This window comes from Cricetulus griseus, chromosome 3, assembly GCF_003668045.3.
Source record: "Cricetulus griseus strain 17A/GY chromosome 3, alternate assembly CriGri-PICRH-1.0, whole genome shotgun sequence".
Taxonomy (NCBI): Eukaryota; Metazoa; Chordata; class Mammalia; order Rodentia; family Cricetidae; genus Cricetulus; species Cricetulus griseus.
Window position 1 is genome coordinate 59,321,323 of NC_048596.1, and position 25,869 is coordinate 59,347,191.

General features: G+C 52.4%; 1 protein-coding gene across 1 annotated transcript in view; it reads right to left on the bottom strand.

The window, feature by feature from the left end:
* Positions 1-601: 601 nt before the first annotated feature.
* Positions 602-25,869, bottom strand: part of Muc5b (mucin 5B, oligomeric mucus/gel-forming) — a 33,201-nt gene continuing 7,933 nt past the window's right edge. The window contains exons 15-51 of the mRNA XM_035441602.1: positions 25,685-25,754; positions 25,258-25,395; positions 24,717-24,881; positions 24,437-24,531; positions 23,485-23,611; positions 22,974-23,229; positions 21,750-21,805; positions 21,359-21,459; positions 20,971-21,122; positions 20,568-20,706; positions 20,356-20,469; positions 19,313-19,492; positions 18,700-18,939; positions 16,744-16,900; positions 16,285-16,413; positions 15,986-16,130; positions 15,815-15,858; positions 15,540-15,737; positions 8,451-15,131; positions 8,037-8,218; positions 7,570-7,738; positions 6,537-6,793; positions 6,089-6,275; positions 5,758-5,983; positions 5,480-5,658; positions 5,325-5,394; positions 5,082-5,182; positions 4,576-4,607; positions 4,146-4,326; positions 3,717-3,821; positions 3,549-3,586; positions 3,042-3,158; positions 2,436-2,522; positions 2,218-2,340; positions 2,030-2,075; positions 1,378-1,492; positions 602-791 (exon numbers count right to left, since the gene is read on the bottom strand). Coding sequence (XP_035297493.1) covers positions 602-791; positions 1,378-1,492; positions 2,030-2,075; positions 2,218-2,340; positions 2,436-2,522; positions 3,042-3,158; positions 3,549-3,586; positions 3,717-3,821; positions 4,146-4,326; positions 4,576-4,607; positions 5,082-5,182; positions 5,325-5,394; positions 5,480-5,658; positions 5,758-5,983; positions 6,089-6,275; positions 6,537-6,793; positions 7,570-7,738; positions 8,037-8,218; positions 8,451-15,131; positions 15,540-15,737; positions 15,815-15,858; positions 15,986-16,130; positions 16,285-16,413; positions 16,744-16,900; positions 18,700-18,939; positions 19,313-19,492; positions 20,356-20,469; positions 20,568-20,706; positions 20,971-21,122; positions 21,359-21,459; positions 21,750-21,805; positions 22,974-23,229; positions 23,485-23,611; positions 24,437-24,531; positions 24,717-24,881; positions 25,258-25,395; positions 25,685-25,754 — 11,592 coding nt within the window. The remainder of the gene's footprint in view (positions 792-1,377; positions 1,493-2,029; positions 2,076-2,217; positions 2,341-2,435; positions 2,523-3,041; positions 3,159-3,548; positions 3,587-3,716; positions 3,822-4,145; positions 4,327-4,575; positions 4,608-5,081; positions 5,183-5,324; positions 5,395-5,479; positions 5,659-5,757; positions 5,984-6,088; positions 6,276-6,536; positions 6,794-7,569; positions 7,739-8,036; positions 8,219-8,450; positions 15,132-15,539; positions 15,738-15,814; positions 15,859-15,985; positions 16,131-16,284; positions 16,414-16,743; positions 16,901-18,699; positions 18,940-19,312; positions 19,493-20,355; positions 20,470-20,567; positions 20,707-20,970; positions 21,123-21,358; positions 21,460-21,749; positions 21,806-22,973; positions 23,230-23,484; positions 23,612-24,436; positions 24,532-24,716; positions 24,882-25,257; positions 25,396-25,684; positions 25,755-25,869) is intronic.

Consider the following 25,869-nt stretch of genomic DNA (forward strand, 5'->3'; position numbering starts at 1 on the left):
TAACTTCATCCCTGGTAACTCCAAACCATAAACAGGGAGCCATGCAGAGTGGGCAGGAAAAGACACCAGGAGGAGACACACAGTGCCAGGGTTTATTGCAGCTTAGGACAGGGTGAGCACACACCCCTCTCTAGCCCCAGATCCCACAGCCCCTCCAGCAGGCAGCGATCTTTCCTGTCATAGCTCTCTGGGTAGCTTGTCTTGCTTGGACAGTCCCATCTGCCATTGTGCACTTGAGATAACTGGCAGAGGGCTTCTTTATGTGATAAAGGCCACACAGGCTCACTGTGGGGAGCCCTACAGCCACAGGCTCTCTGTTTTGCTCCATGACATCACAGAAGATGAGGCCAAGACAGCCAAGAGGGTCCTCCAAGGGCCAAATCCTCACCTGGCCCCCTCCTCAAGTGGATCTTAATTGTCCCATTACCCTCCATGAGGCTGGTTTCACCAAGTGGAGCAGAGGCAGTGGGGGCCACAGAGGGTTCTTGTGGGCCGCATGGAGCATGCCTGCCTAAGGTTTTCATGGTCAGTTGTGCAGGTTCTGCTCCAAGTGGAGGGACTTGAGGGATTGGGGGATGCAATTGCCTTCCAGCACTGGGCTCTAGGAAGTATTCATGGAAGTCATGGGCAGGGAGCTGCAGGCCAGGGCACAGCTGCACTCATCGATGTGGGTATAGGTGTGCTGGATGACTGTACCGTTAGGACACTGCATGGTCACAGCTACATCATGGACCTTGCTCTCCTGGCAGCAGGTGCACTGATGCTCCATGGTCTGGGTCTCCATGGAGTACCTGTAGGCATGGGAAGGTCAGCATTTCAACTCCGTGATCCTCCGTGATCCAGGATAGTGACTCATGGTCATCTGTGGGCTTTTGGAAGCTGTCTGACTGTCTACCATGGCTACTTTCTTGAACACACAGCCTTGCCCTTCCTGGCCTCTCTTTAAACCCTACTTCATCTTGCATAGCCTCCTACGATTCTCCTCCCTTTCCATCCTGCTGACTTTGTTGAGACTTCCCCATCTGGACAGCCACCCTAAGCCCTGAAGCCAGCCTGGGACTCTTCCTCCTGTCTTCTCTAACCACTCCTTTTCACAGATTACCACAGCCTGAGGCCATCTGGGGACCACAGAGGGATCTGACGCTGCTTGTCCCTCTAGACACACTCAGATTCCTAGATACAAGTCCCCAGCCAAAACCCTATTCTGTATAGCTAAGCCAGGTTTGCCCCTGGCTTGACTTGAAGATGGGCCATATGTTTTATGCACACAGGTATACGTGGCCTCCTGACCCCAAGAAGGAGACAATCTCTGTAAGACCCAAGGTGATAAAGTAGCAACTGGTTCTATATACTTGGGGAGGCAAGGCACCCACTCACTTGGACTTTCCAGGGCAGGAACCCTCGCAGAAGGTGATGTTGACTGCCACCTCTGTTTCACAGCCGTTATGCTGCAGGATGGTTGTATTTACATGCACTCGGCATCTACTTGAGTCTGCAAAGAAGACAGGTCAGTACAGAGACCCTAGATGTTTACTCAGAGATCCTGAACACGATAAGGCTGACCCTCCGTGATAGTTAAATATTGACTGTCAGCATGACAGGACCTACAATCACCTAATTGATAGACAAAGTTCTGAGAGATTTTCTAGATTAAATTAACTTATAAGGGAAGATGCACCCTGAGTGTGGACAGGACCTCCCATGGCCTGGAGTATCAGACTGAATGAAAAGGAGAAAGTGAGCTTCTTGGCTGCAGACATATATGAGCATCTGCTTCTATTGCTGCCATGGGTCCCTGCCATAGTGGGACTATACACTCAAACCACGAGCCAAATACAGCTTTCCTTCCTTAAGTTGATTTTGCCACAGGAATGAAAGAAGTAACTGACACACCTTTCCTGGGTGACAGGCCCCTTCTATTATACTGGGACTTTGGTGGGATCTGCCACCCAGTGGGAGAAACTTGAATTGCTTTTGGATGGGAACTGGGTGGAGCTGGAGGGCTAGATGAGAGATATCTTCAACTTACCCTCTTTTTCACAGGAGTAGCAGCAACCTGTTTTCCTTAGGGTTCCCTGCAGGGCCAAAAATAGAACAGACTAGGACTGGGACAGAGCCAGGATAGGGTACAGCCATAGGGACACAGACTTCTTAGGTTAGAACCTTCCAGGGGCATGAGGGTGGACCACCTGAAGGCAGGGCCTCCCAGGCACATACCCTACAGTTGGACACATCAGGGCAGGCTGTGGGGGTTGGAGTCAGTATATGGATTCCAGTCTCAACCTTACAGTGGTACACAGTGCAGTTGTCCACAGGACTGTTCACCCATGTTTCATTGGGCTGGAAAGCAAAACACACAATAAAAGGTCCACACCGGGATCCACTTGTGGTTGAGACCTGCTCAGGGGAAGATCTCCTACACCCTCTACTATTACCTGCACTGCCTGGCCCTCTGGCGTGAGGCAGGCATTCTGTACACACTGCCCACAGCACTGCTGTGGCGTTGGCATGTACTTGAAGCCCTGTGGGGACAGGAGAGGTAGTCAGGTGTCTCATTCATCCCAGCCACCTTCTGAGTATACTCTAGGGGCCCTAGGCCTCCTTAGCAGGAACTGCTGAGAGGTCATGTCTTTGCTGTGTGTTGTACCCCCTTCTCAGGTCTTGCAGCTTAGCCTCTCTGTCTACTGTAGTGGTTCTCAGCATTCCTAATGAAATTATCCCGTTGCTACTTCATAGCTATACTTTTGCTACTGTTATGAATTGTAAATATCTGCCATGCAAGATATCTGATATGTGACTCCTGTGAAAGGATCATTTGACTCTAATGGAATTGTGACCCACAGGTTGAGAACTGCTAGTCTACTGGTACCATACTAGACCTGTTTCTAGTCAGTTCATCAACCTTCAGGATGTCCTCCAGTCCTCATCATCCCCCTACTTTTCCCGTTAGAAAACAAACAAACAAACAAACAAGACCTCAAAATTATAGTCAATTAAAGGACTCTTAATGATGGGCTGTGTTTGCCAGGACACAGGCTCACCCGGGGACAGGTGGTGGTACAAAGGATCTCTCTACACTGTACTTTTGGTTGTTGGTTGCCCACAGAGAAGCAGGTGCATGTTTGGCAAAGATCATCCCCTGGGAAGTTCGCACCGACCTAGAGCAGATGAGAAGAGTGGCACTGAGAGAAGATGGGGGCAGGGGGTGAGCTCATATCAGGTCAGGACTCTTAGCTGAGTCCAAGCATGGCCCATGGGCCCAGTTCTTCTCCCCCAGAGTGTAATTGTTCCCATAGTTGAACACAGGTGTCCAGTGGGTAGGGACAGCAGTAAGCTGGGAGACCCAGAAGCTTTACATAGCATGTGTGTGTGTGTGCGCATACACACACACATGGCCTTAGCTCCTATGTCTTAAGGGCCCAGATGCCCTCTTCAGATCTACCTTTATAGCAAGGATGCTGAGACAAGGATCAGGAACTGAGGGACATGGACTTCCTACCCGCCTTGGCCTACCCCTGCTGTCCGCCCTGCCCGGGCTGAGCTCTTACCCCGTAGAGGGTTTTGTTGTATGTGCACGTCAAAGGTCCTGAAAGGAAAGGGGGCTGAGTATGCATCTGGGCAGTGGGACAGAAACCCTTGCTCCTCCCCATCCCTGAACTCCACTACAACCAGCCTCAGTGCATCCTCCTCCATGCTTGAGCCCCGTTCCTACTCACGGCAGGTGAAGTTGGGGCAGCAGTTGCCATTCAAATGGGTTTGGATCAGCTCATACCCTGGGTCACACTTGGGCACACTCTGGGGGCAGGTGGTTGCATCACAAACTGTAGAGACATGGCCCTGTCAGGATGCTGCCCATTTTACCCCACCCTCAGCCCCCATCTTCTCCTTTCTGGAAATACTGGTGGCTTCTAGTGTCATTTTTCCTTAGGACCTAGTATGCTTCATGGCTTTTCTGGGTTTCGTCAAATTCCCTTACCCTTTCATCCCCTTGATCCTTACCAGTTCTCTGGTGTTAGGTCAGACCAGAGGTCACCAGCCTTATTTTTAGGTCAAAAGCTGAAGCATCTTGAGACCATCCCCCACCTGAATGGCCCAGTGTAGCTAAGCTAGAGTATGACTCCCCTACGTCCCCTGTAGGTGCTTACCACAGACTGTCTCGGGGCAGCATGGATTGTCAGCCTTGGGCCTGGTCACAGACACAGAGCCAGCTTCAGTGCACTCTGGGAGCTCCTTCTGGCTCTCGCACTGCACTGGCTCACAGTGTACTGACACAGAGCTGGGGTCACACACACAGGACTGGCAGTTGCTGGTCCAGTTTTCTCCAGGCTGAAACAGGCCAAGTCAGGATCTCTGAAGGCCATGAAGGTCCTAAAGTCCCTGGCCTGTCTGCCTGAACTCAACTTCAAGTCATTGTTTGCCCTCAGCAGGTTAGCCCTCTGCTGTCCAGGGTAATAGCAGGGAGGAAGCCCAGGATCCCCACATCAGCCTCTTGGGCTGTGAAGAGTCTGCCACCCTCCCTACTTCCTTCCTGCTCTTCTTTAGCTCAAGTTGGGGTCAGGGAGCAGCACCACTCACAGACTTGGGTAGCCCATCAGGTCCCACGCAGGCTGGAAATAAATGAGTAAGCTTGTTACTGAAGATGCTGCAGTTCAAGGCCAGGCAGAAGGGGGTCATAGGCTGAGAGAACTGTGCTCTCAGCCCTGGCTACCTGTACCCCAAGCCAAGACCTCACATTTTCTCCCAGGGTAGAACAGAAGGCCCTAGAGAATTCTGAGGGTCCCAGGTCCCTGAGGCAGTCAGTGATGAGGCTGGATGTTGAAAGTCTGGCACTTCATTCGGTGAAGGGAGGCAGCTCCTCTGAGCAGCTCCAAGCCGCAGAGTTTAGACAGAATGGTGGCAGGCTCATAGGAGGCCTTTAGACACCTGCAGGACTAATGACCTCACCAGGGTCCTCTCACATATTAGTCAGGCAGAAGAGGGTCTGCGGATGTGTTGGATCCTGGCCTGGCAGGCGAGGACCCTATGGGGGACGGGTAGGACGACAGACAGGGCTTGCCCCATGGTAGGTGAATGGCACTTACGGCACTCCAGCACACAGATGTCCATGTGTGAATTGAAGAGGAGCTGATTCTCAGGGCAGAAGCAGCCCTCTGCCAGTGTGCCAGTTGAAACGCTCAGTGTCCTAGTGTGAGGAGGAGCAACAAATATAGGATCAGAAATGAGGTGGCACCTCCAAGAGCCAGTTGTGGGGATCCCAGAGCTCAGACCCTTCAGACATGGGAGGCCAGCTGCTCCCTCCACACTCCCTATTAGCTGGCGCTCACCTGGAGCTGCAGGATACCGGATGCAGGGGCCCACAAGGCCTGTATTCCTTGGTGGGTGGACAGGAAAAGTCTGTGGGTACAGAGAGTGTCATCAGACAGGTTCAGAAGAACCAAGGAGACTGGAGCCCTGACTAAGTTGGATGCTCCCAACTCACCACATAGCCCTCCAGTGGCATTGCGCCAGGTGACGCACACACCCTGGGCCCGGCAGAGTGTTGCATAGGCCTCCAGGCTTTGGCAGAGCATGCCAGTAAAATTGGCACTGCAGTGGTCACTGACACAGGAATTGAAGAAGGTATCTGGAGGGATGAGCCTGTGGCACTCGGCGAAGACCCTGTGACAGTAAATGGTCAGGACTGGGAGCTCAGGGCCCAGGAGGGAGGCTAGGCAAGGGGACTGCTGCCCAGGCCCACCACCCTAAAGACTGACTCACTGGCTCAGCATCAGCTCACAGAGGGGCGCAGTAGGGCATGGGGTAGAGGTGGGTGTGCTGGACACTGGGGGCTGGGAAGTGGTGCTTGGGGGAGGGCTAGGCTGAGCTAAGCAGCTGTTGTTGCTATTCCCAGGCACCAGCCAGTCTTTGGCCATGTCCTGGCAGTTGGAAGCTATGGTGCCATCTGGCCGGCGGCAGTCATCTGTCTGGCTGTTTGTGCAGGTACCTGGTGAATAGGGTAGGGATGACAATCAGCCTCTTGCTGTTTGCCGTAGACCCATTCCTTCCCCCCACTTATGGATGCAGAATGAGCCAGGCCATGCCTACTCACCACACCGGCCCTCAGTATTGTTGCTGAAGTATCTGTAGGGTAACCATATCTGGAAGATGTGCCCATCAAAGATGATGCTGGTGCCAATGGTAGAAATGTTGACACTCATCGTGGTGGTGCCACTCAAGGACACTGTCACACCATTCTTGCTGGAACCTGACCTTATCCACATTTGGTCCCATATGATCTAGGGATGTCCAAAGGGAAACAGTAACCAGGGGGCCAGCTAGGCAGCGGTGGATGCTGCTTTGCCAAACACCAGGGACATTCCTGTTTATTCCTCAACCTAGAGCTAGGTGATTATTCTTTCCCTAGGGCAGCTCCTTTAGGTCATTTCTGCAGAGGGGAGAGTGCTCTTGGTATCAAGGGCTTTTCATCTTTGCTTGTGTCACCCCATACTCAGGCCTTATGCTTGCAGTGTGGCCTTGGGGCTCTATCAAAGACTCACCAGGCTCTCCTCCTTCCCACTGGCAGTGGTGGTGATGGTAAGGACAATCTCCATGGAGTTGTAGTACACACTGAGGGCACGGGGACAGAAGGTGACATTGGTGGTAGCCCCACAGTAGTAGCTGTGAGCAAGGATGCTCAAGTTGCCATGGCGGGGGTGGATCTCTTTCATGAGCACTGAGCTGCAGTTGTCCGGGAAAGTATAAGAAGTGCCATCGAACGTCAGGTAGTGTGAGCGCCCCCATCCACTGCAGAAGCCTATGGGAGATGACAGTTGTAGGCTCACTTCCCAGTCCTGATACCCAGCACTGCCTCTGGAACTGTCCCTTCAGGGGAACACAGTTTCTTCATCTATAAAATAGGTGTCTCCCAAACCATATCTACCTTGGGAACTATGAATGTGACATTGGTCTTAAAATGGGACCGTCCCAAATTACCTGGATGTCCCTTGAACCAAGTGACAGCATACTCATAAAAGACAGGAGAGCCGGGCGGTGGTGGCACACACCTTTAATCCCAGCACTCGGGAGGCAGAGGCAGGCAGATCTCTGTGAGTTCGAGACCAGCCTGGTCTACAAGAGCTAGTTCCAGGACAGCCTCCAAAGCCATGGAGCAGAAGACCGTAAGAAGATGGAGGCAGAATGTAGTGATGAAGCCACAAGCCAAGGAAACCTGTAGCCCTTAACTGGGAAAGTCAAGAAGGATCCTCCATAGGGATGACTTGACTGTCTTGATCTGACTCTAGCTTGGGGATGGGAGACCCTGAGTTTGCTGTTTTAGTCATTTAACACTCAGTAATGGAAGTTGTCATCAGGACTGCAAGAAAGGACTCCCACTGTGGCTTTTTGCACCCTAACTTTCCCTGGTCACACAGCCCCTGTCTGTGCCACTTTCATGTTCCCAGTCTCCCTTTGCACACAATGCCTGCAGGCTAGCACATTTACATGTGCTGTTTGAGACTGACAGACATTGAGATCAAATGCCTCAATCCTGTCCCATCTTGCTGAGCTGACCCATGCCTGCCCTCTGCTCACATTCACACTCATAGTGGAAATGGCAAGGCTCCTGGTCCCACACTTTGATGGGCAAGTGCTTGTTGACACAGGTGACATTGTCCACAGGCTCCGGCTCTAGGAGGATGATCTGGTTATTTCCCTGGCACCTGGCTACCGTGCAGTTCTCCAAGGTCCAGGACTCATTCACCTGAGGCAGAAGATATGCAGGTTGTTCACCTTGAGGTCATGTGGAAACTCAAACCCTGTCCTATCTGTAGCCACAGGTCCCTACAGCTATGAATCCCAGAAGGCAGCCAGCTTCTGCCGATGACCTCAGATCCTGTGCTCCTCTCTCAACAGGAGCCACTGGAAGATGGGTCACTAAGATAGGTTACAGGGTTGAGGTGGTGCTGAGAATTAACCATGACTCAACCCAACTGCAGTTGTCCCTGAGAACCCGTATCCACACTGCATCAGAGGGAGGGGGAGGGAGAAGGGAGGCTCACCTGCCGGGGAGGGATGGTATTATCACAGCCAGGAGGCAGGGAAGACAAAGGCGGAAGAGTAGAGGGCACTGGAGGTGAAGAGGAGGGGCAGGCACCCTGGAAGCGGTCAATATCACAGTACTGGCTACAGGTGGCATAGAATTGGCAGCCAGCTCCATCAGTCTTATTGTAGATGACATCTCCTGTGGAATGAAAAAATGCAGAAAGACATAGCCACACCCCATCTGAAGAGGCGGGGTAGTGTTAGGGGAAGACATAGGGTAGGAAGGGCAGCCTGCCTGAGGGGGAGGGAATGTCCAGAGAGGGCATGGGCTGAACTCTGCATTCATGAAAGTGCCCATAGCTCCCAAGGCTGACAGACCCAGGTGGACAAGGGACATGGGGTAGGGAGAACGCAAGGACTTTTCTACTCACCAGGTAGGAACAGCTGTCCAAATGCCTGGCAGAAACAGGATGATGGGGAAAGTGATTGGCTGGAAAAGACAGTAGGCCTGAGGGTACTGAGGCCCAAGGGAGAAACAGTAGGCATACTGAAGGTCACCTGGCTGCTATGGGAAACTTGAGAGGTGTGAGTGGTCTCTGAGGTAGAGGAGGGGACCACAGTGGGGCCTGTGGCTACCGGTGAAGTTCCTGTGGTCAAAACTGGAGAGGTGTGAGTGGGTCCTAGGGAAGATGAGTGGGACATAATGGAGCCAGTGACCTCAGGTGAAGAAGTCATGGTGTTCAAAGTTGGGGAAGTGTGACTGGACATCAGGGGAGAGGTAGAAGGAATGGTGGCAGAGGTGGCCATAGGTGATGTGGTGCAATGGCTGATGTTGTCACAGCAGAGGAGGCGCACGTGGTAGTTGTCGCAGTATTGCAGAGGCCCCGTTTGGTTGATATTCTTGCATATCAGCCCAAATCGCACATCACACTGGACCACCTGCTCAAGACTTTCCAGGGGCTTGTCTGGCTCCTTCTCAGAGCGACACTGGATGTCCCTGGGCTGATCACAGAAGACAAAGCCAACCTCACGTAACACTGCATAGACCTCAAAGTCCCCACCTCTGGGGCCAGGGTTAGGGAAGTCTGCATCAAACCAGTCTGTCCATGTGCATCGAGGCACACAGCCTGAGTCTGGAAATGTGGTCCATGTGGATGCCTGGGTGCTTGGCACCGGGGAGCTGGAGCGATGCTTGGTCTGAAAGGTGGATTCACTGCTTGAGGACACTGTGGTTGTGAAAGGGACTGTGGGAGTGTGAGTAGACCAGGGCAGGCCTGACGTCATGGTGCTGGGAGGCTGGCTAGGGCAGTGGCTGTAGTCGTCGCAGCAAAGGACACGGATGCGATAGTCGAGGCACGCACTAGAGGGCCCCATCTGGTCTAGGTTCCTGCACACCAGACCAAACTCCAGAGTGCAGTTGATCACTTGTCTCGATTCCTGCCAAGGCATATTGGGCTGGCGAACAATGTCACATTCTAAGTCCAGGGGCTTTTCACATATAGCAATTCCAGATGCTCTAATGTTGGTGAAGGTCTCAAACTCCCCTCCAGAATTCCCAGGTGTAGGGGAACTCTGGTCAATCCAGTCTGTCCAGGTACATCGAGGCGTGCAGCCCTTGGAACTAGCAAGCAAAGTAGTCCTAGTACTCAGCAAAGATGAGGGCTGAGTCTCTTTGGAAGTACTGGTGGACATGGAGGTAGCTGAAGTGCTGCTGAGGGTTGCAGAAGAAGCCCAAGAAGTGTTTATGGCAGTGTTAGAGACTCTGGCAGTGGTGGTAGTTCCTGGAGTTCCTGGTGTTGGGGGTGACCCTGCAGAGGTGGCAGGTCCCTGGCAGTGGCTGACATTGCAGCACAGCACACGGATCATGAAGTTGTAGCACATCCCAAATTGGCCTCTCTGGTCCCTGTTGTGGCACACCAGGCCAAAGTTGACATCACATTTCACTTTCTGATCCAGCGTGTCCAAACTCACGTACGGGTAGTTCTGGGCCACACACTGGATGTCCTGAGGCTGTCCACAGATGTCCTCCCCAGTGGCCCTGATCTTGTCATATGTCTCAATGTCTCCTCCCTCGCTGTCAGATGTGGGGTAGTCCACATCAAACCACTTTGTCCACTGACATTGGGGTTGGCAGCTGGTGGAGGTCACAGGACTGCTGATAGTGCTAGAGGATGCTGGACTCACAGGATGCTGAGTGGTCTTTGAGGTGGCTGTCAGAGGGGTGCCGGGTGGGGATGACACACTTGTAGTCAGGATCCCAGGGGTGGGCATGTCTGAGGCATAGATGCTGGTGATGGAGCCTGAGGGAGACCAGGTCTCATCTGGAATAGTGTTGGGATAGTTCTTGGAGGACAGGGTCTGGGTAGCTGTGGTGGCAGTTCCTGGTGTTGGGGGTGACCCTGCAGAGGTGGCAGGTCCCTGGCAGTGGCTGACATTGCAGCACAGCACACGGATCATGAAGTTGTAGCACATCCCAAATTGGCCTCTCTGGTCCCTGTTGTGGCACACCAGGCCAAAGTTGACATCACATTTCACTTTCTGATCCAGCGTGTCCAAACTCACGTACGGGTAGTTCTGGGCCACACACTGGATGTCCTGAGGCTGTCCACAGATGTCCTCCCCAGTGGCCCTGATCTTGTCATATGTCTCAATGTCTCCTCCCTCGCTGTCAGATGTGGGGTAGTCCACATCAAACCACTTTGTCCACTGACATTGGGGTTGGCAGCTGGTGGAGGTCATAAGGCTGCTGCCTGAGTATGTGGAAGGTGTAGATCCTGTGTGGGCAATGCTGGTCATCAGACTTTGTGCAGTGTTGGAGGAGGTGGTAGCTTTAGTTGAGTGTCCTTGTCCTGTTGATGAACTGGTGGCCATGGTGGTGACTTCCTTGCTGACTTTAGTCTTGTTCGTGGTAGATGTATGTGGTATGGCAGTTGTGCTAGGGCAGTGGCTATAGTCATCACAGCAAAACACTCGTATATTATAGTTGAAACACATTTTGAAATCACCTGTCTGGTCCTCATTTTGACAGACCAGTCCTGTCTCCAGGTTGCAGCTTAGTCTTTGTCCAACCTGATCAATGCTCACTTCTGGGTAGTTCTCTGCCCGGCACTCAATCTTCTCTGGTGCCTGGCAAATTTTCTTACCAGCAGCTCTGATATTTTCATAGGTTTCCATGTCCCCTCTTACTACCCCTGAAGTTGGTGAGTCCACATCAAACCATTCTGTCCACTTACACTTGGGCTGGCAGTGGGTTGTTTCCTGGCTGGTGATGGCATTAGTCATAGTTACTGGTAGCATCCTTGGTGTTGGGGTAGAGAGCTCTTTTATGCCTGTAGTCAACTCCAGGCTCGTGGGTGGAAGTTTTGAGGAGATGGAGCCTGCTGTAACAGTAAGTATTTTTGTCCAGATTCCAGGTGAAGAAGTTTGTTTTGTTGTCAAGGCAGGTGTCGATGACTGCAATGTTTTATGCAGGATGTCAAGTGTGGTATAGATAGAGGAGACCTTTTCAGAGTTACTAGTTTCCTTGACACTAGAAACATGTGGGGGACTTCTGCCAGATGATGTAACAAGAGTGGCTGTGTGGCTAGAGCCTGGTAGAGTTTTTGAGAGGCTTGTTGCTAATGTGGTGAAAGCTGAGTGAGTCCTGGTCACATTCAGAGTAGTGTTGGGCCAAGGCTTGGAGGACAGGGTCTGGGTAGCTGTGGTGGAAGTTCCTGGTGTTGGGGGTGACCCTGCAGAGGTGGCAGGTCCCTGGCAGTGGCTGACATTGCAGCACAGCACACGGATCATGAAGTTGTAGCACATCCCAAATTGGCCTCTCTGGTCCCTGTTGTGGCAAACCAGGCCAAAGTTGACATCACATTTCACTTTCTGATTCAGCATGTCAAAACTCACGTCCTGGTAGTTCTGGGCCACACACTGGATGTCCTGAGGCTGTCCACAGATGTCTTCCCCAGTGGCCCTGATCTTGTCATATGTCTCAATGTCTCCTCCCTCGCTGTCAGATGTGGGGTAGTCCACATCAAACCACTTTGTCCACTGACATTGGGGTTGGCAGCTGGTGGAGGTCACAGGACTGCTGATAGTGCTAGAGGATGCTGGACTCACGGGATGCTGAGTGGTCTTTGAGGTGGCTGTCAGAGGGGTGCCGGGTGGGGATGACACACTTGTAGTCAGGATCCCAGGGGTGGGCATGTCTGAGGCATAGATGCTGGTGATGGAGCCTGAGGGAGACCAGGTCTCATCTGGAATAGTGTTGGGATAGTTCTTGGAGGACAGGGTCTGGGTAGCTGTGGTGGCAGTTCCTGGTGTTGGGGGTGACCCTGCAGAGGTGGCAGGTCCCTGGCAGTGGCTGACATTGCAGCACAGCACACGGATCATGAAGTTGTAGCACATCCCAAATTGGCCTCCCTGGTCCCTGTTGTGGCAAACCAGGCCAAAGTTGACATCACACTTCACTTTCTGATCCAGCCTGTCCAAACTCACGTACGGGTAGTTCTGGGCCACACACTGGATGTCCTGAGGCTGTCCACAGATGTCTTCCCCAGTGGCCCTGATCTTGTCATATGTCTCAATGTCTCCTCCCTCGCTGTCAGATGTGGGGTAGTCCACATCAAACCACTTTGTCCACTGACATTGGGGTTGGCAGCTGGTGGAGGTCACAAGGCTGCTGACTGACTGTGTGACCATGCTGGCTGTTGAAGTGACCATCTGTGTGCTGAGTGTTGCTGTGGTACTGGCTAAAGGAGCTCCAGTGATCTCTGGGGTAGTCCTGGCATGGGTAATTGTTGTGGTCATGGAGGCAGCTGTGGCTGAGCTCATGTTTGTGCTTCCAGGGGGAGAATAAGATGGTCCAGGTGTGGTCAGGGAGGTAGAGGAGTATGACTTGCTGACCAGATCCATACTCACTGCTGTGGCCGAGGATGTTGTGGTGACATGGGTGCTGGTTGGCAGCTTCGAGTGACTTTTGGATATGTCCCTGGTGGTCAATGTTTGAAAGTTGTTTGTTGTCATTGAGGTAGATCTGGGTTTACTGGGTGTGGTAGATGTGTTTGAGGTGCTAAAGGGCAGGCTGTTCCACAGAGAGGTTGTGGTTCTAGAGAACCTTGTGGATGTAGTCGGCGTGGCAGTGCTGGGAGCTTTGGAAGAGGCTGTCTGTGAAGTTGTGTTTGGTTTGCCTGAGTGTGGCTCTTTTGATGTTTGGAGAAAGCCGGTGGGAGAGACTGAAAGTGTAGACATACTAGAAATAGGGAAACTCTCCGTAGTCCTGGTTGTGGCAATGGAGACAATCTTCTGTGTCTTAGGGGAAGAGGGTCGCCTTAGAGTTGTGAATGAAGTTGAGGGTATTGGCTCCTCTGATGGCCACTTGTTTGTGGACATGGAAACTGTGCTGGAAAATCCAGGTGCTGATATGGGAGTGGAGGACAGTGGTCCTGCTGTGTTAGAGGATTCAGTCATTTGACCGGAGGTGGTAGACAGTGATCCAGTTGTGCTGACACAGCTTGTGTCTTCCTCACAGCAGAGTACACGGATATGGTAGTTGAAACAGGTTTGGTTGTTGGCCTGCTTACTGTTCCTGCAGATGAGTCCAAAGTCCACATTACAGACCACCTCCTGGCCCAGCTGCTGGAAGGACATGTTGGGGAAGAGGATAGCTTCACATTCAATGTCCACAGGTTTCTTGCATATCTGAATACCTGTCTTGTTTCTAATATGATAGTAGGTCTCAATGTCTCCCCCAAACTGGCCAGGTTGGGGTTTGTCACTGTCCAGCCAATCCGTCCAGCTGCATTGAAACTTACAGCCTGTGGAAGTAGTACTCATGGTTGTAGGGGTTGAGGAGACACTAGTTAGCCATGGTGAGGTCTGTGTCTCCCTGGGTGTGGGTATGGCTGTGGAAGAAGCCGTGGTGAGGACTGTGTTTTGGGGGGAGGATGAAATAGACTCAGTGGTGCTGATGATGGTAGGCTTCCTGGACACAGACCAGGAAGTGTGTGTGACTGACCTGGAACTGGCAGTGGTGGCAGTTCCTGGTGTTGGGGGTGACCCTGCAGAGGTGGCAGGTCCCTGGCAGTGGCTGACATTGCAGCACAGCACACGGATCATGAAGTTGTAGCACATCCCAAATTGGCCTCCCTGGTCCCTGTTGTGGCACACCAGGCCAAAGTTGACATCACATTTCACTTTCTGATCCAGCCTGTCCAAACTCACGTACGGGTAGTTCTGGGCCACACACTGGATGTCCTGAGGCTGTCCACAGATGTCCTCCCCAGTGGCCCTGATCTTGTCATATGTCTCAATGTCTCCTCCCTCGCTGTCAGATGTGGGGTAGTCCACATCAAACCACTTTGTCCACTGACATTGGGGTTGGCAGCTGGTGGAGGTCACAGGGCTGCTGACTTTCTCTGTGACTGTGCTGACTGTGGAAGTGGACCCAGTATCTGAAGTAAATACTGATTTTGGCTGAGAGCTAGGCATTGTGTGCGAGGTGGTCTTTTTTACTATGGTAGTCCAGGTAGGGCTTGATGCAGGGAGGCTGCTGACTGAGTTTGTGGACACAATGGGATGTGAAGTGGCACTGATTTTTGAAGTAAATGTCACTGTTTGCCTTGAGCTGTGAATAATATCCAGGGATGTCTCTTTCCCTTCTGTGGTCCAGGAGCGTCTGGACTGGGATACTGAGGATGCTGTTTGAGTACTGAGAGTGGGCAAAGTGTGCTCACTAGTGATCTCAGACAGGGAGTGAGTGGTACTTGTGCCTGAGGTCAGGGAAGAAGCACAAGGCACATAATCACAGCACAGAACCCTCAGCTCATAGTTGTAGCAGATTGGGGGGCTCTGCTCACTGTTGAGGCATTTCAACCCCCAGGATGGATCACAGTTCACCTTCTGTCCCAGCTCCTGTAAGTCCTTGCTGGGGAACTTCTCTGCACGGCACTCGATGGCAGCAGGGGTTTGGCACACCTGGTGCCCTTTCTGCCTCAGGTTCTCAAATGTTTCAAAGTCCCCACCTGTCATACCAGGCTCTGGGTAGCTCTCATCATACCAAATGGACCAGCGGCAGACCTCATGGACACACACAGTGGATACAGGGGGCACAGTGGGAGCTGAGCCTGTGTGAAAATGATAAAAGCCCTGCTCACCTCCTCCCATCTCAGTGTGAAGGAACAGATGACTCGTCACCTTAACACAAGTTAGGGCCATTCTGAACCTGTTCCAGGACCTCACTGAAGTGGGTACACCAAGGACAAATGGTGCCTGAAAATTTCTCTGGTCCCAATGGGAGCTCTACCAGTTGTGCTAAGGCTTCCTGGGGAATCGTAGATGGATGAGAGTCATGGACACCAGGCAGAGCCTGGGAAACTATACAGTGGGTCAGAACCAAAGATATCCCTATAGCTAGAGTTCCCTGCATTGACAATTTGTCATCTTCCCTTGTCCCAGATGTGGCCAAGCTTCTCCCTGGATTAACATCGTAGTTAGGAGTTCCAGGGCTTCTAAAGAACCTGATGTAGTCTTACCTGATGTGGCACCAGACGCCAAGGTAGTGGTGAATGTGAACGGTGTGGTAGACAAGACTTCAGGGCACTCTTCAGCTGTGCGTAGTATAGTCCCATTGTCTTTGCAGATGGCCACTAAGCATGCCCCAAGTCCATCCGTGGTGTTGTAGACAACATCATTGTAGTGGTAGGTATGGCCCTCATAGGTACATGTGCAGGCTGGGGATTATATGTATTGGCTCAGCTTCCTCAGCCTCCAGCCTTCCTCCAACCCCCAACCCACAGCCTTTGCTTACCTGTAAGGTTGTGAACACACTGGAGGCCACCAGGGGTGCAGAGACTGGAGGGAAAACAGGGGCTCTGAGGACCTATGAGCATCCCCTAGCTGACACATGCCTTAGCCCACCCCTGCCCTCTCCCAACCACTCTGGGTCTCTGTCCTCTTCCCTCCCCAGATCCTCTCTCACCAACTCTGGCAATTCTCAGCTGTAGGAACCTGCGTGCCAATGTCATGGTATTTTCCATCATCATCATAGCATCCACACTGGGCCACACACTTCATCTGGTCCTCATTGAAGAAGGGCTGGCTGGGCGGGCACTGTGGATAGCAGCCTAGAACATGCAAGGGTAACATTGACTTTCTATCTCCTTGAGCGTGTATCCAGCTGCCTAGCTCCTAATCAGTGGCAGAGAACACCTAGTACACTGGAGATACCATGCATGGGGTATGGGCCTGAAGGCCTCCATCAGCACATTCCACTCTTACCTTCCAGGCCTGGCAGGTCAACAAGGCAGTGTCCAGCAGGGTTTCGACAGGTCTTCAGGCAGGGTGCTCCACAGGGCTGGTAATGCCACTCACACTCCCCATGAGGGTTGTAGTAGTCACAGAAAAGAGCTAAGCACAGAGGGAAGAGTCTGTTAGGCCTCATGCTGAACTACACTCAGACATACAGGCCTTGGGCTAGGCAGATGGCCTCCTTGGGTTTATTTCCTAACTGAGGTCCTGGAGTCCCCAGCCTCAACTACCTCATATCAGGTGTCAAAGAACCACATGTATATATAGATGTGTACACATATGTATAAACATACATACACGCACACGCACACGCACATGCACATGCACACCAGAGTGGCCAGAATCCAAGACAGGAGAGAAGGTATAGAGGCTACCACCCACCTCATTCACAGGCCCACCCTTCAGTACTATGGGCAGACCCCTACTCACGGCAGATGTCTGGTGTTCTCCAGGACAAGCACACGCCCACATCACGGCAGGCCTGGGCATAGGCTGCCACAGCGGTGCAGAAACACTCGCAGTCACCCCCTGAGTCGCAGGCACATACATCATGTACACAGGCTTCGTAGTATTTGGTAGAGTCAACCTGGAATGGAGGGGACAGGGTGCCACTCAGGGAGGATAACGATGTCTGCCCAGAGAACAGGTGAATGTGGGGGAGGATATGGAGCTAGCTGTAGTCCAAACCCCACACTCTGGGAATCTCGATCTAGTACTATGGCTGCTATCAGAGTGTCCCAAGAGGGAACTGTCAAACGCCACTTTTCCCAGTCACTAATACACTCAGCACATTTGTACACCCGCATATCACAACCTGCCACTTGTGCACCTGTATACCTGTCCATATGTATACCTATATATCTATCTGGCCACCTGTGCCCTGCCTGTATGTCACTGGAAAGCAGTGTACCTGCCCACCTATGTGCATGCCTGAATGTACACCAGTGTGCCTGCCTACCTGTGAACCTTCACACCTGTCTGTATGTGTCCCTGCCTACACCTTGCACTTTCCCTCCTGTCCCTATGTGCACCCATCCATCTGTCTTCTTGCACAGCTGCTCACCTGCACAAGACTGCGCACCTGCCTGCCTACACCGGCACAAATATCTGCTTGCCTGCCTGCCTGTCTGCATACTCACCTACACATCTGTATGCCTACACATTCATGCCTGCTCACCTTCACACATGCTCACCTGCCCACCTCTACACCTTCACTAATACTAATACTCTTTGGGATCCTTTTACTTGGATCTGGTCTTATGATCTACGTGTTTCATGCCTGCAGGGTGTTGCACTGTGGTCCCTCTTCTGTCACTGTACTCTTGCTTCAGTGTACTGGCCCCATCTGTGTGTGCCTTCCCAAAGCTGACTTGTCCCCTGGATTGCTGTTCACATGACTTCTGGTGGCCCTCTACTTGACTTTTTGATGTGAGCCCCTCTCTGACCACCCTGATACCTCACTCCAGTGGAGGATCACTAGGGGACAGTAAATTTTGTTCCCCATCCACTTGAATTTGCTGGTACCCAGAACCCACCTGAACTTCCATACCCCTGAGAGCATGCCCCAAGAAAATAGTGAGTGGTGACTATTTTCATCCAGCATTGTTTAACTTCCAGACTGGCACCGCTGTGGGACATGTGGTTAACCAGCCCAACATGGGAGAGTTGTCTAATTCAGTGGAGGAGAGCCCCCACCCCCACTCACACTGTGCCAACTGTCAAACCCCAGAATGGACTCAAGTTCTTGCTTTTGCCACTAACAGCACATCCAAATCAGCCTTGTCAGGCCACAGTGAACCAAGCCATGGAGCAGGGTAGCCACAGAGACTGCTGGTCACCTGCTCATGAGGTTGGGTGTGGTGACCCGGGGTGCTCAGCACAAGTGAGTAGCATTGGCTACCCATGACCCTACATGAGCCCTTTCTGGTCATGGCCAGAAAGCCTGGTTATGAAGCTGCTTTCCTAGCTGTACACTTGAGTCTTGGATTTAGTAACAGGAGGTATCCTTTGGAAATCTAATGACAGCCAGTTACCACTTCTTCTGGGGGAGTTCTGATGGTGTTCCTGATACATACTGAACAGGTCTGGGGGTCACCCAGGAAGATAAAGAAGGTCCCTGACTGAGAACCATGGATAGAGACTATAGTCAAGGACTGGTCCCAAAATAGTGGTGATAACTACATGACGGGGATATATGCATGATTTCCTACCCATCTTGTGGGAGATTCAGACCTAGAACTTGAAAACCCAGGGCCATGGACTGTGTGCTCTGACTGGGTCAAGATGGTCTTCAGAGGCCTGCTGTGTGTCTAGTCCAGCAAGATTCAGTTCCTACCAGGAAGAAGCAGGCAACTGCAAGCCCTGTGAACCAAGGCCAGGCCCTACCTGGGAGTGGCAGGCAGCAAAAGTCGCACTGTTGATGACACTGCACTTCTTCTGAGCCCAGGACTTGCGGTAAGGGTTGGCAGTGCAGGGATCCTTGGGAACTGGGGCATCTGGGCAGGATGGGGAGAACTTCCAGCTATTTCCAAACTCCAGCACATCACCCACCACAGACTGGCTGCGCGTGGTGAAGTCATTGATGGCATTGTCATCGAAGTTCCCACACAAGCCACAGACCCTTCCCTGCAGACACATGAAGAGAGAGAATCCTGAGCAGGTTAGGTAAGGTGACAGAGTCTAGCTTGTGAGTACCCAGTGAACTTGCAAATGGATGTGGGAAATGGGTCCTGGGGCAGGTGGGTGAATTGAATGTATTCTTTTTAGAAGATTCTGTCTCTGCACAGGCCTGTGGGCCAGGCTGGTTCATCAGTCATGAGTCTAGTACATCCATTATTCATTGCAATTTCAACTCACCACTCTTGGAACCTGGTGTTATGTGTGGTCTCAGTGACTAGGGCTTTTCAATATGAACCATTCTTCAGCAGCCTTGTCAGTTGCTGGCCCTATACCTATCCTAGCAGGGTCTAGAAGCAGGGTTCTTGGCGGCCACACTTGCCTTGTAATGCTGCTGCAGTCGGACAAACACACTGGTCTTCCTGTCCCAGGACACGACTATCCCACTGCGGATCTCAATGACCAGGAAGATGCCCATGTATCTGATCTTATATGGAACATCCCCACTTGACCTTCTCTCTACCACCTTGAAGTTCCCCTCATGAAGAATCAGCTCGTAGCTCTGCAGATGGAGAAATACAGTGCAACAATTTTGGGGAGTGATCAATGGGGGAGAGCCAGTCCATTGTGGGTGGTGCCATCCCTGGGCTGGTGGTCCTGGGTTCTATAAAAAAAGCAGGCTGAGAAAGCCAGTTAGCAGCACTCCTCCATGGCTTCTGCATCAGCTCCTGCCTCCAGGTTCCTGCCCTGCCTGAGTCCCTGTCTGGACTTCCTCCAATGATGGACTATGATCTGGAAGTATAAACCGAATGAACCCTTTCCTTCCCAACTTGCTTTTTGGTCATGGTGTTTTATTGCAGCAATAGAACCCCCCCCCCCCAACTAAGACACATCCCAAACCAGCAGCTCTGCTTTCTGTTCTGTGAATTCTGACTCCCCTTTGCCAGAAATGGGGCACTTAGTGTACTATTCCTCCCAAATATACCCACAATTCCCAGGACATTAAAATAACACTTTCCTAGAAAAAGAGCCTTTAAAGGATCTTGAGATGGGTTTTCTGAAATTACCTGGGTGTCCCCTGAGCCATTCAGTGATTGTCCATACAATGACCAGAGACATACAGACACAGAGCAGAAGGTCATGAGTAGACAGAGGCAGACTGGAGTGATGGTGCCACAAACCAAGGACTGCTGGAACCCCTAGCCCAGAAAGGCAGGAAGGATCCTCCTGACCTGCAGGATGCATGATCCTGCTTGCCTTGATCCAACTCTGGCTCAAGGATGGAAGACAATAGTCTGCTATTGTAAGTCCTAGGTTTGGATCACTTGCTATTTCGTCCTTAAGAATAACTTACAGCTGGAGAACCAGGGGGTAGAGCCGCAGAGGGAGGGAAGCAGTCCCCAATGGCTACAAATATACTCTCACCTCCACAAAGATCTTGATGGCCTTGGAGCAGGTAGTTCCTGTGGTCCCACAAGGGACATTCTCAGTGACAATACGGAAGGTCCCATCAGTACTGGTGTTGCCTCTACAGTAGTCCTGAGAAGGGAAGAGATGAGACTCTGGTCACAATTCAGAATGAGTGGTGGGAAAGACAGAGAATTGTGACTCATTGAGAGGGGCCAGGGACCACACACCTGAGCCAAGGTATACTCGCAGCTGCCTTCAAAGATGTAGCGTTCACCATCAAAGGTGACAAAATGGCCATCCCCATAGGCTACACATGCACCCATACAGGGACGGTCAGTGCACTCCCACCGGCGATTCCTGCAGGTGCTGTGAAAGGAAAGGTCATTGCAGACAAGGGTATTGTCCTCTGAGATGGCTGGCCCATTTCTGTACAAACATGCCACTTGGGGAATTAAGCTCAGAGTACATCGAGCTTTGGTCTTGTGTGGGTGGGTATCCAATCACCCCCAGCTGGAGGAACAGCCCTTGGCCCCCAGGATACATGCTGAGGGCCCTGAAATGTAAAGGCCAACTCAGACCATTGTCACTCTAGAGACCTACTGACCCCCTCTGAGGGTTCCCCAAACCTACCAGTTATTGCAGTCTACCCGGATGATCTCCCCAGGTGTATAGGTGGCCTCATTGTGTACGCAGGGGCAGTTCTCCTCAGCAATGCAGCCCCCATTCCCATCTGCTACCAGCCCTGAGGGACACACACAGCCCGAGACACAGTGTGTGCTGAACTGTGGGCACAGGTAGCCTGGTCAGGGACTGAAACAACACCCTGTTCCCTCATCCCTATTCAGATGCCCAGGACAACAACTAAGGAGACCCTGTCCTGGGAGTACCTAGGAGGAGGTCATCCAGGGTCAGCAAGACCCAAAGCCACAGCCTTCCAGTGACATCCCCCCGCCGACCCCACTCTTCCTGTAGCTTAGGATGGTGGATGAAGGTTGGTGTTGCAACCGAGAAGACTCACACAGTCCACATCCAGAGTGTGGCAGCTTCTCAGGCATTCAGCACCCTTGTCACCCACTGAGGCGTTGTTACAGTCCAGATATACCATAGGCGCCTGGCACTCTGGGGAGGACAAACATGTGAGAGAGGCCTGGAGCAGGACATTCCTGGTCCCTATGGTCTCCTGACCCTGTCTTGCTGCTACAACTGTAGCAAGCTCGGGTCTTGCATGTCTTTGTGCTCTGTTTCAAGCATCCAGGCTGTGTGGACCTATCCCAGAGAGTATATAGCCCACAATCCCAAGAGCTCTGTGGCCACCTTGCCAGAAAGCCCATGCTCCCCCCCCCCCCCCCCCCGAGCATCTTGGCACAGCAGCCATAGCAAAGTACAGGCTGGTCAGGGTGGAATGGTACCTGTGCTCCTCTGCATCAGGGCTCCAAGACAGGTCAACTTCCCATTCTCACATGAGCTGTAAGAAACAGTAATACCCCTGCTCTAGGCCCAGTGTTTCCTACATCCTACCCCCAGTACTTTCCATACCCCACCAGGGTCTGGGCCTCCTTGCCTCCTCCCAAAGCCAAGAGGGTGCCTGCTGTTGGGGGTCCTTGGGAAGACCCTGGACTCTGCAGTCCCATACACTAAAGGTTTAGTCACCAGCCTATGGTAATACTAGAAGGTGGTGGTGCCCTTAAGAAGGGAAGCCAAAGCCCATGGATTCTGGACCAAGAGCTAGGGAGCCTGCATGCTATTGACCTAGGCCCTCGTCATGTGGGTGACTGTTGTGTAGCTTGGTCTGTTTGTGGGGCCCCTAGCAGTGGGATCAGGACCTGTCACTGTCACATGAACTGGCTTTTTGGAACCTATTCCCCATGCTGGGATGCCTGACCCAACCTTGATTCAGGGGGAAGAGCATGGCCCTACCTCAACATGATAGCCCACTCCCCCCACCTCCCATATAACTCCATCCACTCTTCCTCCCATGGGAGTCAGCAAAGCATGGGAGGAAAAACTGTGGTTGGCATGTAAAACAAATGACAATTTTAATAACAATGATTTAATAGAAAAAAAAGAAGTAAGCCCAAGTGGGAAGAAGTTAAGTCATTGAAGGAAACAGTGGGACCTTAACGCTATCCTGCTCACTTTCTCTTCCTTGCTGTGAGGAGAGTTTTGTTCTACACAATCTTCCATTATGAAGTGCTACCTTATAACAAGCCCAAAGCTATGGGGCCACTCAGTCATATCAGTCATATCCTATCATGGGCTGAACCTCCAAAACTGTGAACCAAGACAGACCTCTCTTTATGTCTTCTCTGGCTGTTGTTGTAGTACTATAGGAAGCTCACTCACACGGTGAGTGAGCGAGGCTGTAAGGAACTGCCTTTGAGGCCAAGCAGGGAGTAGGACCTCAGCTGAGAAGTGCTTGTCAGGGCTTCTGCCCTGATACCGTAGGACTCTCGGAACAACCTCTCTGCCCTTTCTCTGGGGATCTGAAAGGTGCCCCCAACATCCAGCATGCCCCAAGTATGTCTTGAAACCATCAGTGAGGAAGCCACATAAACTTCTGGGTATAGAAGGACCAGCAGCTAGCCACCCCACTGACACAGATTGTGAGGATGGGTGAGAGCGATCTTCCTTACCACACCACACCATTGTCTGTAACAAACTCTCCGGGAGCCACTACAGTCCCATGGAAGAAGCAAGGGCACTCCTCATCACGCACACAGTGGCCCTTGTTATTCAGGAAGGTGCCTTCAGGGCAGGTGCAACCATCCACAGGCACAAAGGAGACGCCACAGGTGACATCAGCCTCACTCAGAGAGCGGCAGGTTGGCTCACAAGTACTCACTGCATAGGAGTAGCTCTTGTTCTGGGGACAGTTGTTCATGTACTTGACTACAGGAAGAAGAATGGGACAGAGAGATCAATGGCTGGGTGAACTGGCCCGGCCCTCATTCTTCCCTGCCGTAGACCAGTGATACTATTGTTGACACAGCATGCAAGGTTCTTGTAGACATGGGACAGGAGACTGATAGCTGCCGCTGTCAAGGGTCCCAAGTGCCCCCTATGCCAGAGTGACAGGATCCAGATGGCTACTGTGGGGAGGCACAACCTGTCACAAGGAACCTTGCTGGGCCACAGCATACTCACAGCAGACACTGTCTCTCCAGCCACTAAGCAGCACGCCTTTGGCAGCACAAGCATGTACGTAGGAGGACAAGGCCGCACACATGCAGTCCTCACTATTTTCACAGTTGCATGTGTCAAATATGCAGTTCTGGGGGACAAGATTTCAGGAAGTCAGGCACCTCGGTCTCCTAGTGTCCTTTATTGCTTATTTAACTTTCCCGGCAACATCAGCCAAACCCCGGCCAAGGCCTGGACCTGTGGCTTCCCAGGAAGAGCCACCCTGTGAGAGACTTTGACACTCAGTGTTTTGGAAGGGTGGCCTGGGATTCATGTTAAGGACAGTGTCAAAGGTCACAGGGCAAAGTGGCAGCCAGAATGGAGACCAGACCTGGGGTCTGGGTATAGAAGCTGGAAGCCCTGGGGCCCAAGGTTGGGGCCCTGGGGAAGAGTCTCCACAAGACAAGAGCAGGTCCAACTTGTATCTGAGGTGTCATCCTAACTAGGCTGCACATAGAAGACCTGGAATACTGAGACAAAAGCCAGCTAGGCTCAGGAGGTTGTATCCAGCAAGGTGTCCTGGAAGTGGGATCCTGGAGAGGCACCCTTGGGGATGGAGTGATGTGCTAAAGTTTAGGGCTTTGGAGTGCTATTTAGGGTTAAGTTGTGTCCCCCCAAAAGGTGCTCTGGGGTGCTCTGTCATGTGTGAATGGGGCCAACATAGAAAGAAGCCTTTAAGGGTGAGGTAGCTTTGCTCCAGCACCCACTGCCCTTGCAAGAGGGAGGTTGGACATGCACTAAGACCATTGAGAACCCTTCTGAGCCCCCAGAACCTTCTTTATCAGCTTCTCGGTTGGTGAACCCTTTAACTGAGAAGTAAACACCAGAGTGGGTAATGGTGAGAGGGCCTTGAGAGTCCAACCACCAAGGACTCCTAAACATGCCCCCACCCAGGCCCAGCAGATCATGTTCTCACCGAGTAGAAGGGTGCTGGGCTGACAGTGGCATGGCAGGCCGAGAAGACTCCCGAGCTTTCAGTAAGCTTGGAGCACCACTCCTGGGCATAGTTCTCTAGGGAAGGGAGAAACATGGGCTGCCCCTCATCTGCTTCCCAGAGCCCGTCCCTGTCCTCAACCCTAACCCCTCATGCCTTCCTGCCTACGTGGGGGTTCTCTGAGCCCTTCCCCCAGGGGTTCATGTGGCCTGGAGGTTAGGAAGGGCTGTCAGAGTGGCCAAAGACTGGAGAGGATGGTTACCAGTCTCCACGCTGTAAGAGCAGGGGTCCTCAAAAGTGTTCTTGTCGTTGGGGCAGGAAGCTTGAGTCTTCCAGGTGTTGGAGAAGGCGGCTCCTGTGCCCTCCACCACCCCACTGAGGGCTGTGAAGTCATCAGCCTGATTCTGGTTGAAGTTCCCACACAGACCTAGTGACCGGAGTTAGGAGGTCAGCAGGTTGTTCAACCTGGCCAATCTTCCCCAGGGCCATTGTCCCTCTAATCATTATCAAAACAGGAAAGTCCCTTCCTCGTGTCTGACTCCACAACTACCCACAGAAAAGTCCGAAACAGGGATAGCCCCATCAGGGCAGCGCAGCTGGATCTGTCTTCCCAGGCCACTCCACAGGTTGCTGGTTAGAAGTCAGGTGTGCTGGGTGCTGCTGGGGTCTCCACTGAGCCCTGGAGCCAATGTTTCCCAACCCCCTTCCACAAGGGATCTCACTTCACAGCCTAGAGCTAGGACAAGCGCAAATCCCAATAGCCACCCCCCACAGTCCCACCCCCAAGCCCACTGGTGCCTCACCACACATCTGGCCGCGATAGGAGGGGTCCAGCCTGACAAACACCTGCATGATGGGCACCAGCTGCACTTGCAGCTGCAGCCCCAGGCCTGTCTGCACCACGATGAAGAAGGATGACGGACTGAAGATGGTAGTGTTGGCTGTAAGGTGAGAAGTGTTAGGTACGCTGGGAGCTGGCCCACCAAGTGTGACAGTGCTGGCTGGGACAGGGGGTAGGGCACCTAAAAAAGTCCCAAACTTTCTTGGGTTGTAAATGACTGTCAACTGTCCCAGATAGAGCATGGATGGCACTACCAGACATAGCATTTCCACAGAACCAGGGGTACCTCATGGGAAACACTGGAGCTGCCTGGGGCCAGGAGCTAGCCTGAAAGATGACTGTTCACTGAAGGTGCCAGCCCTGGCTTGCTGTCCCAGAGAGCCACACACCTGCTGACAGGGGTAACTGGGTAAAGATGGAGTTCAGGAACACAGCACCGTTAGCCTGGATCCGGATGACCTGGTATATAGTGACACAGTCAGTACCCAGGGGACTCATCCAGCCACTTATAGGGATAGAATACCCTCCCCAGCCCAGTGACAAGAGCCAGGAAGGAAGCTCAGGCCTGCCCTAG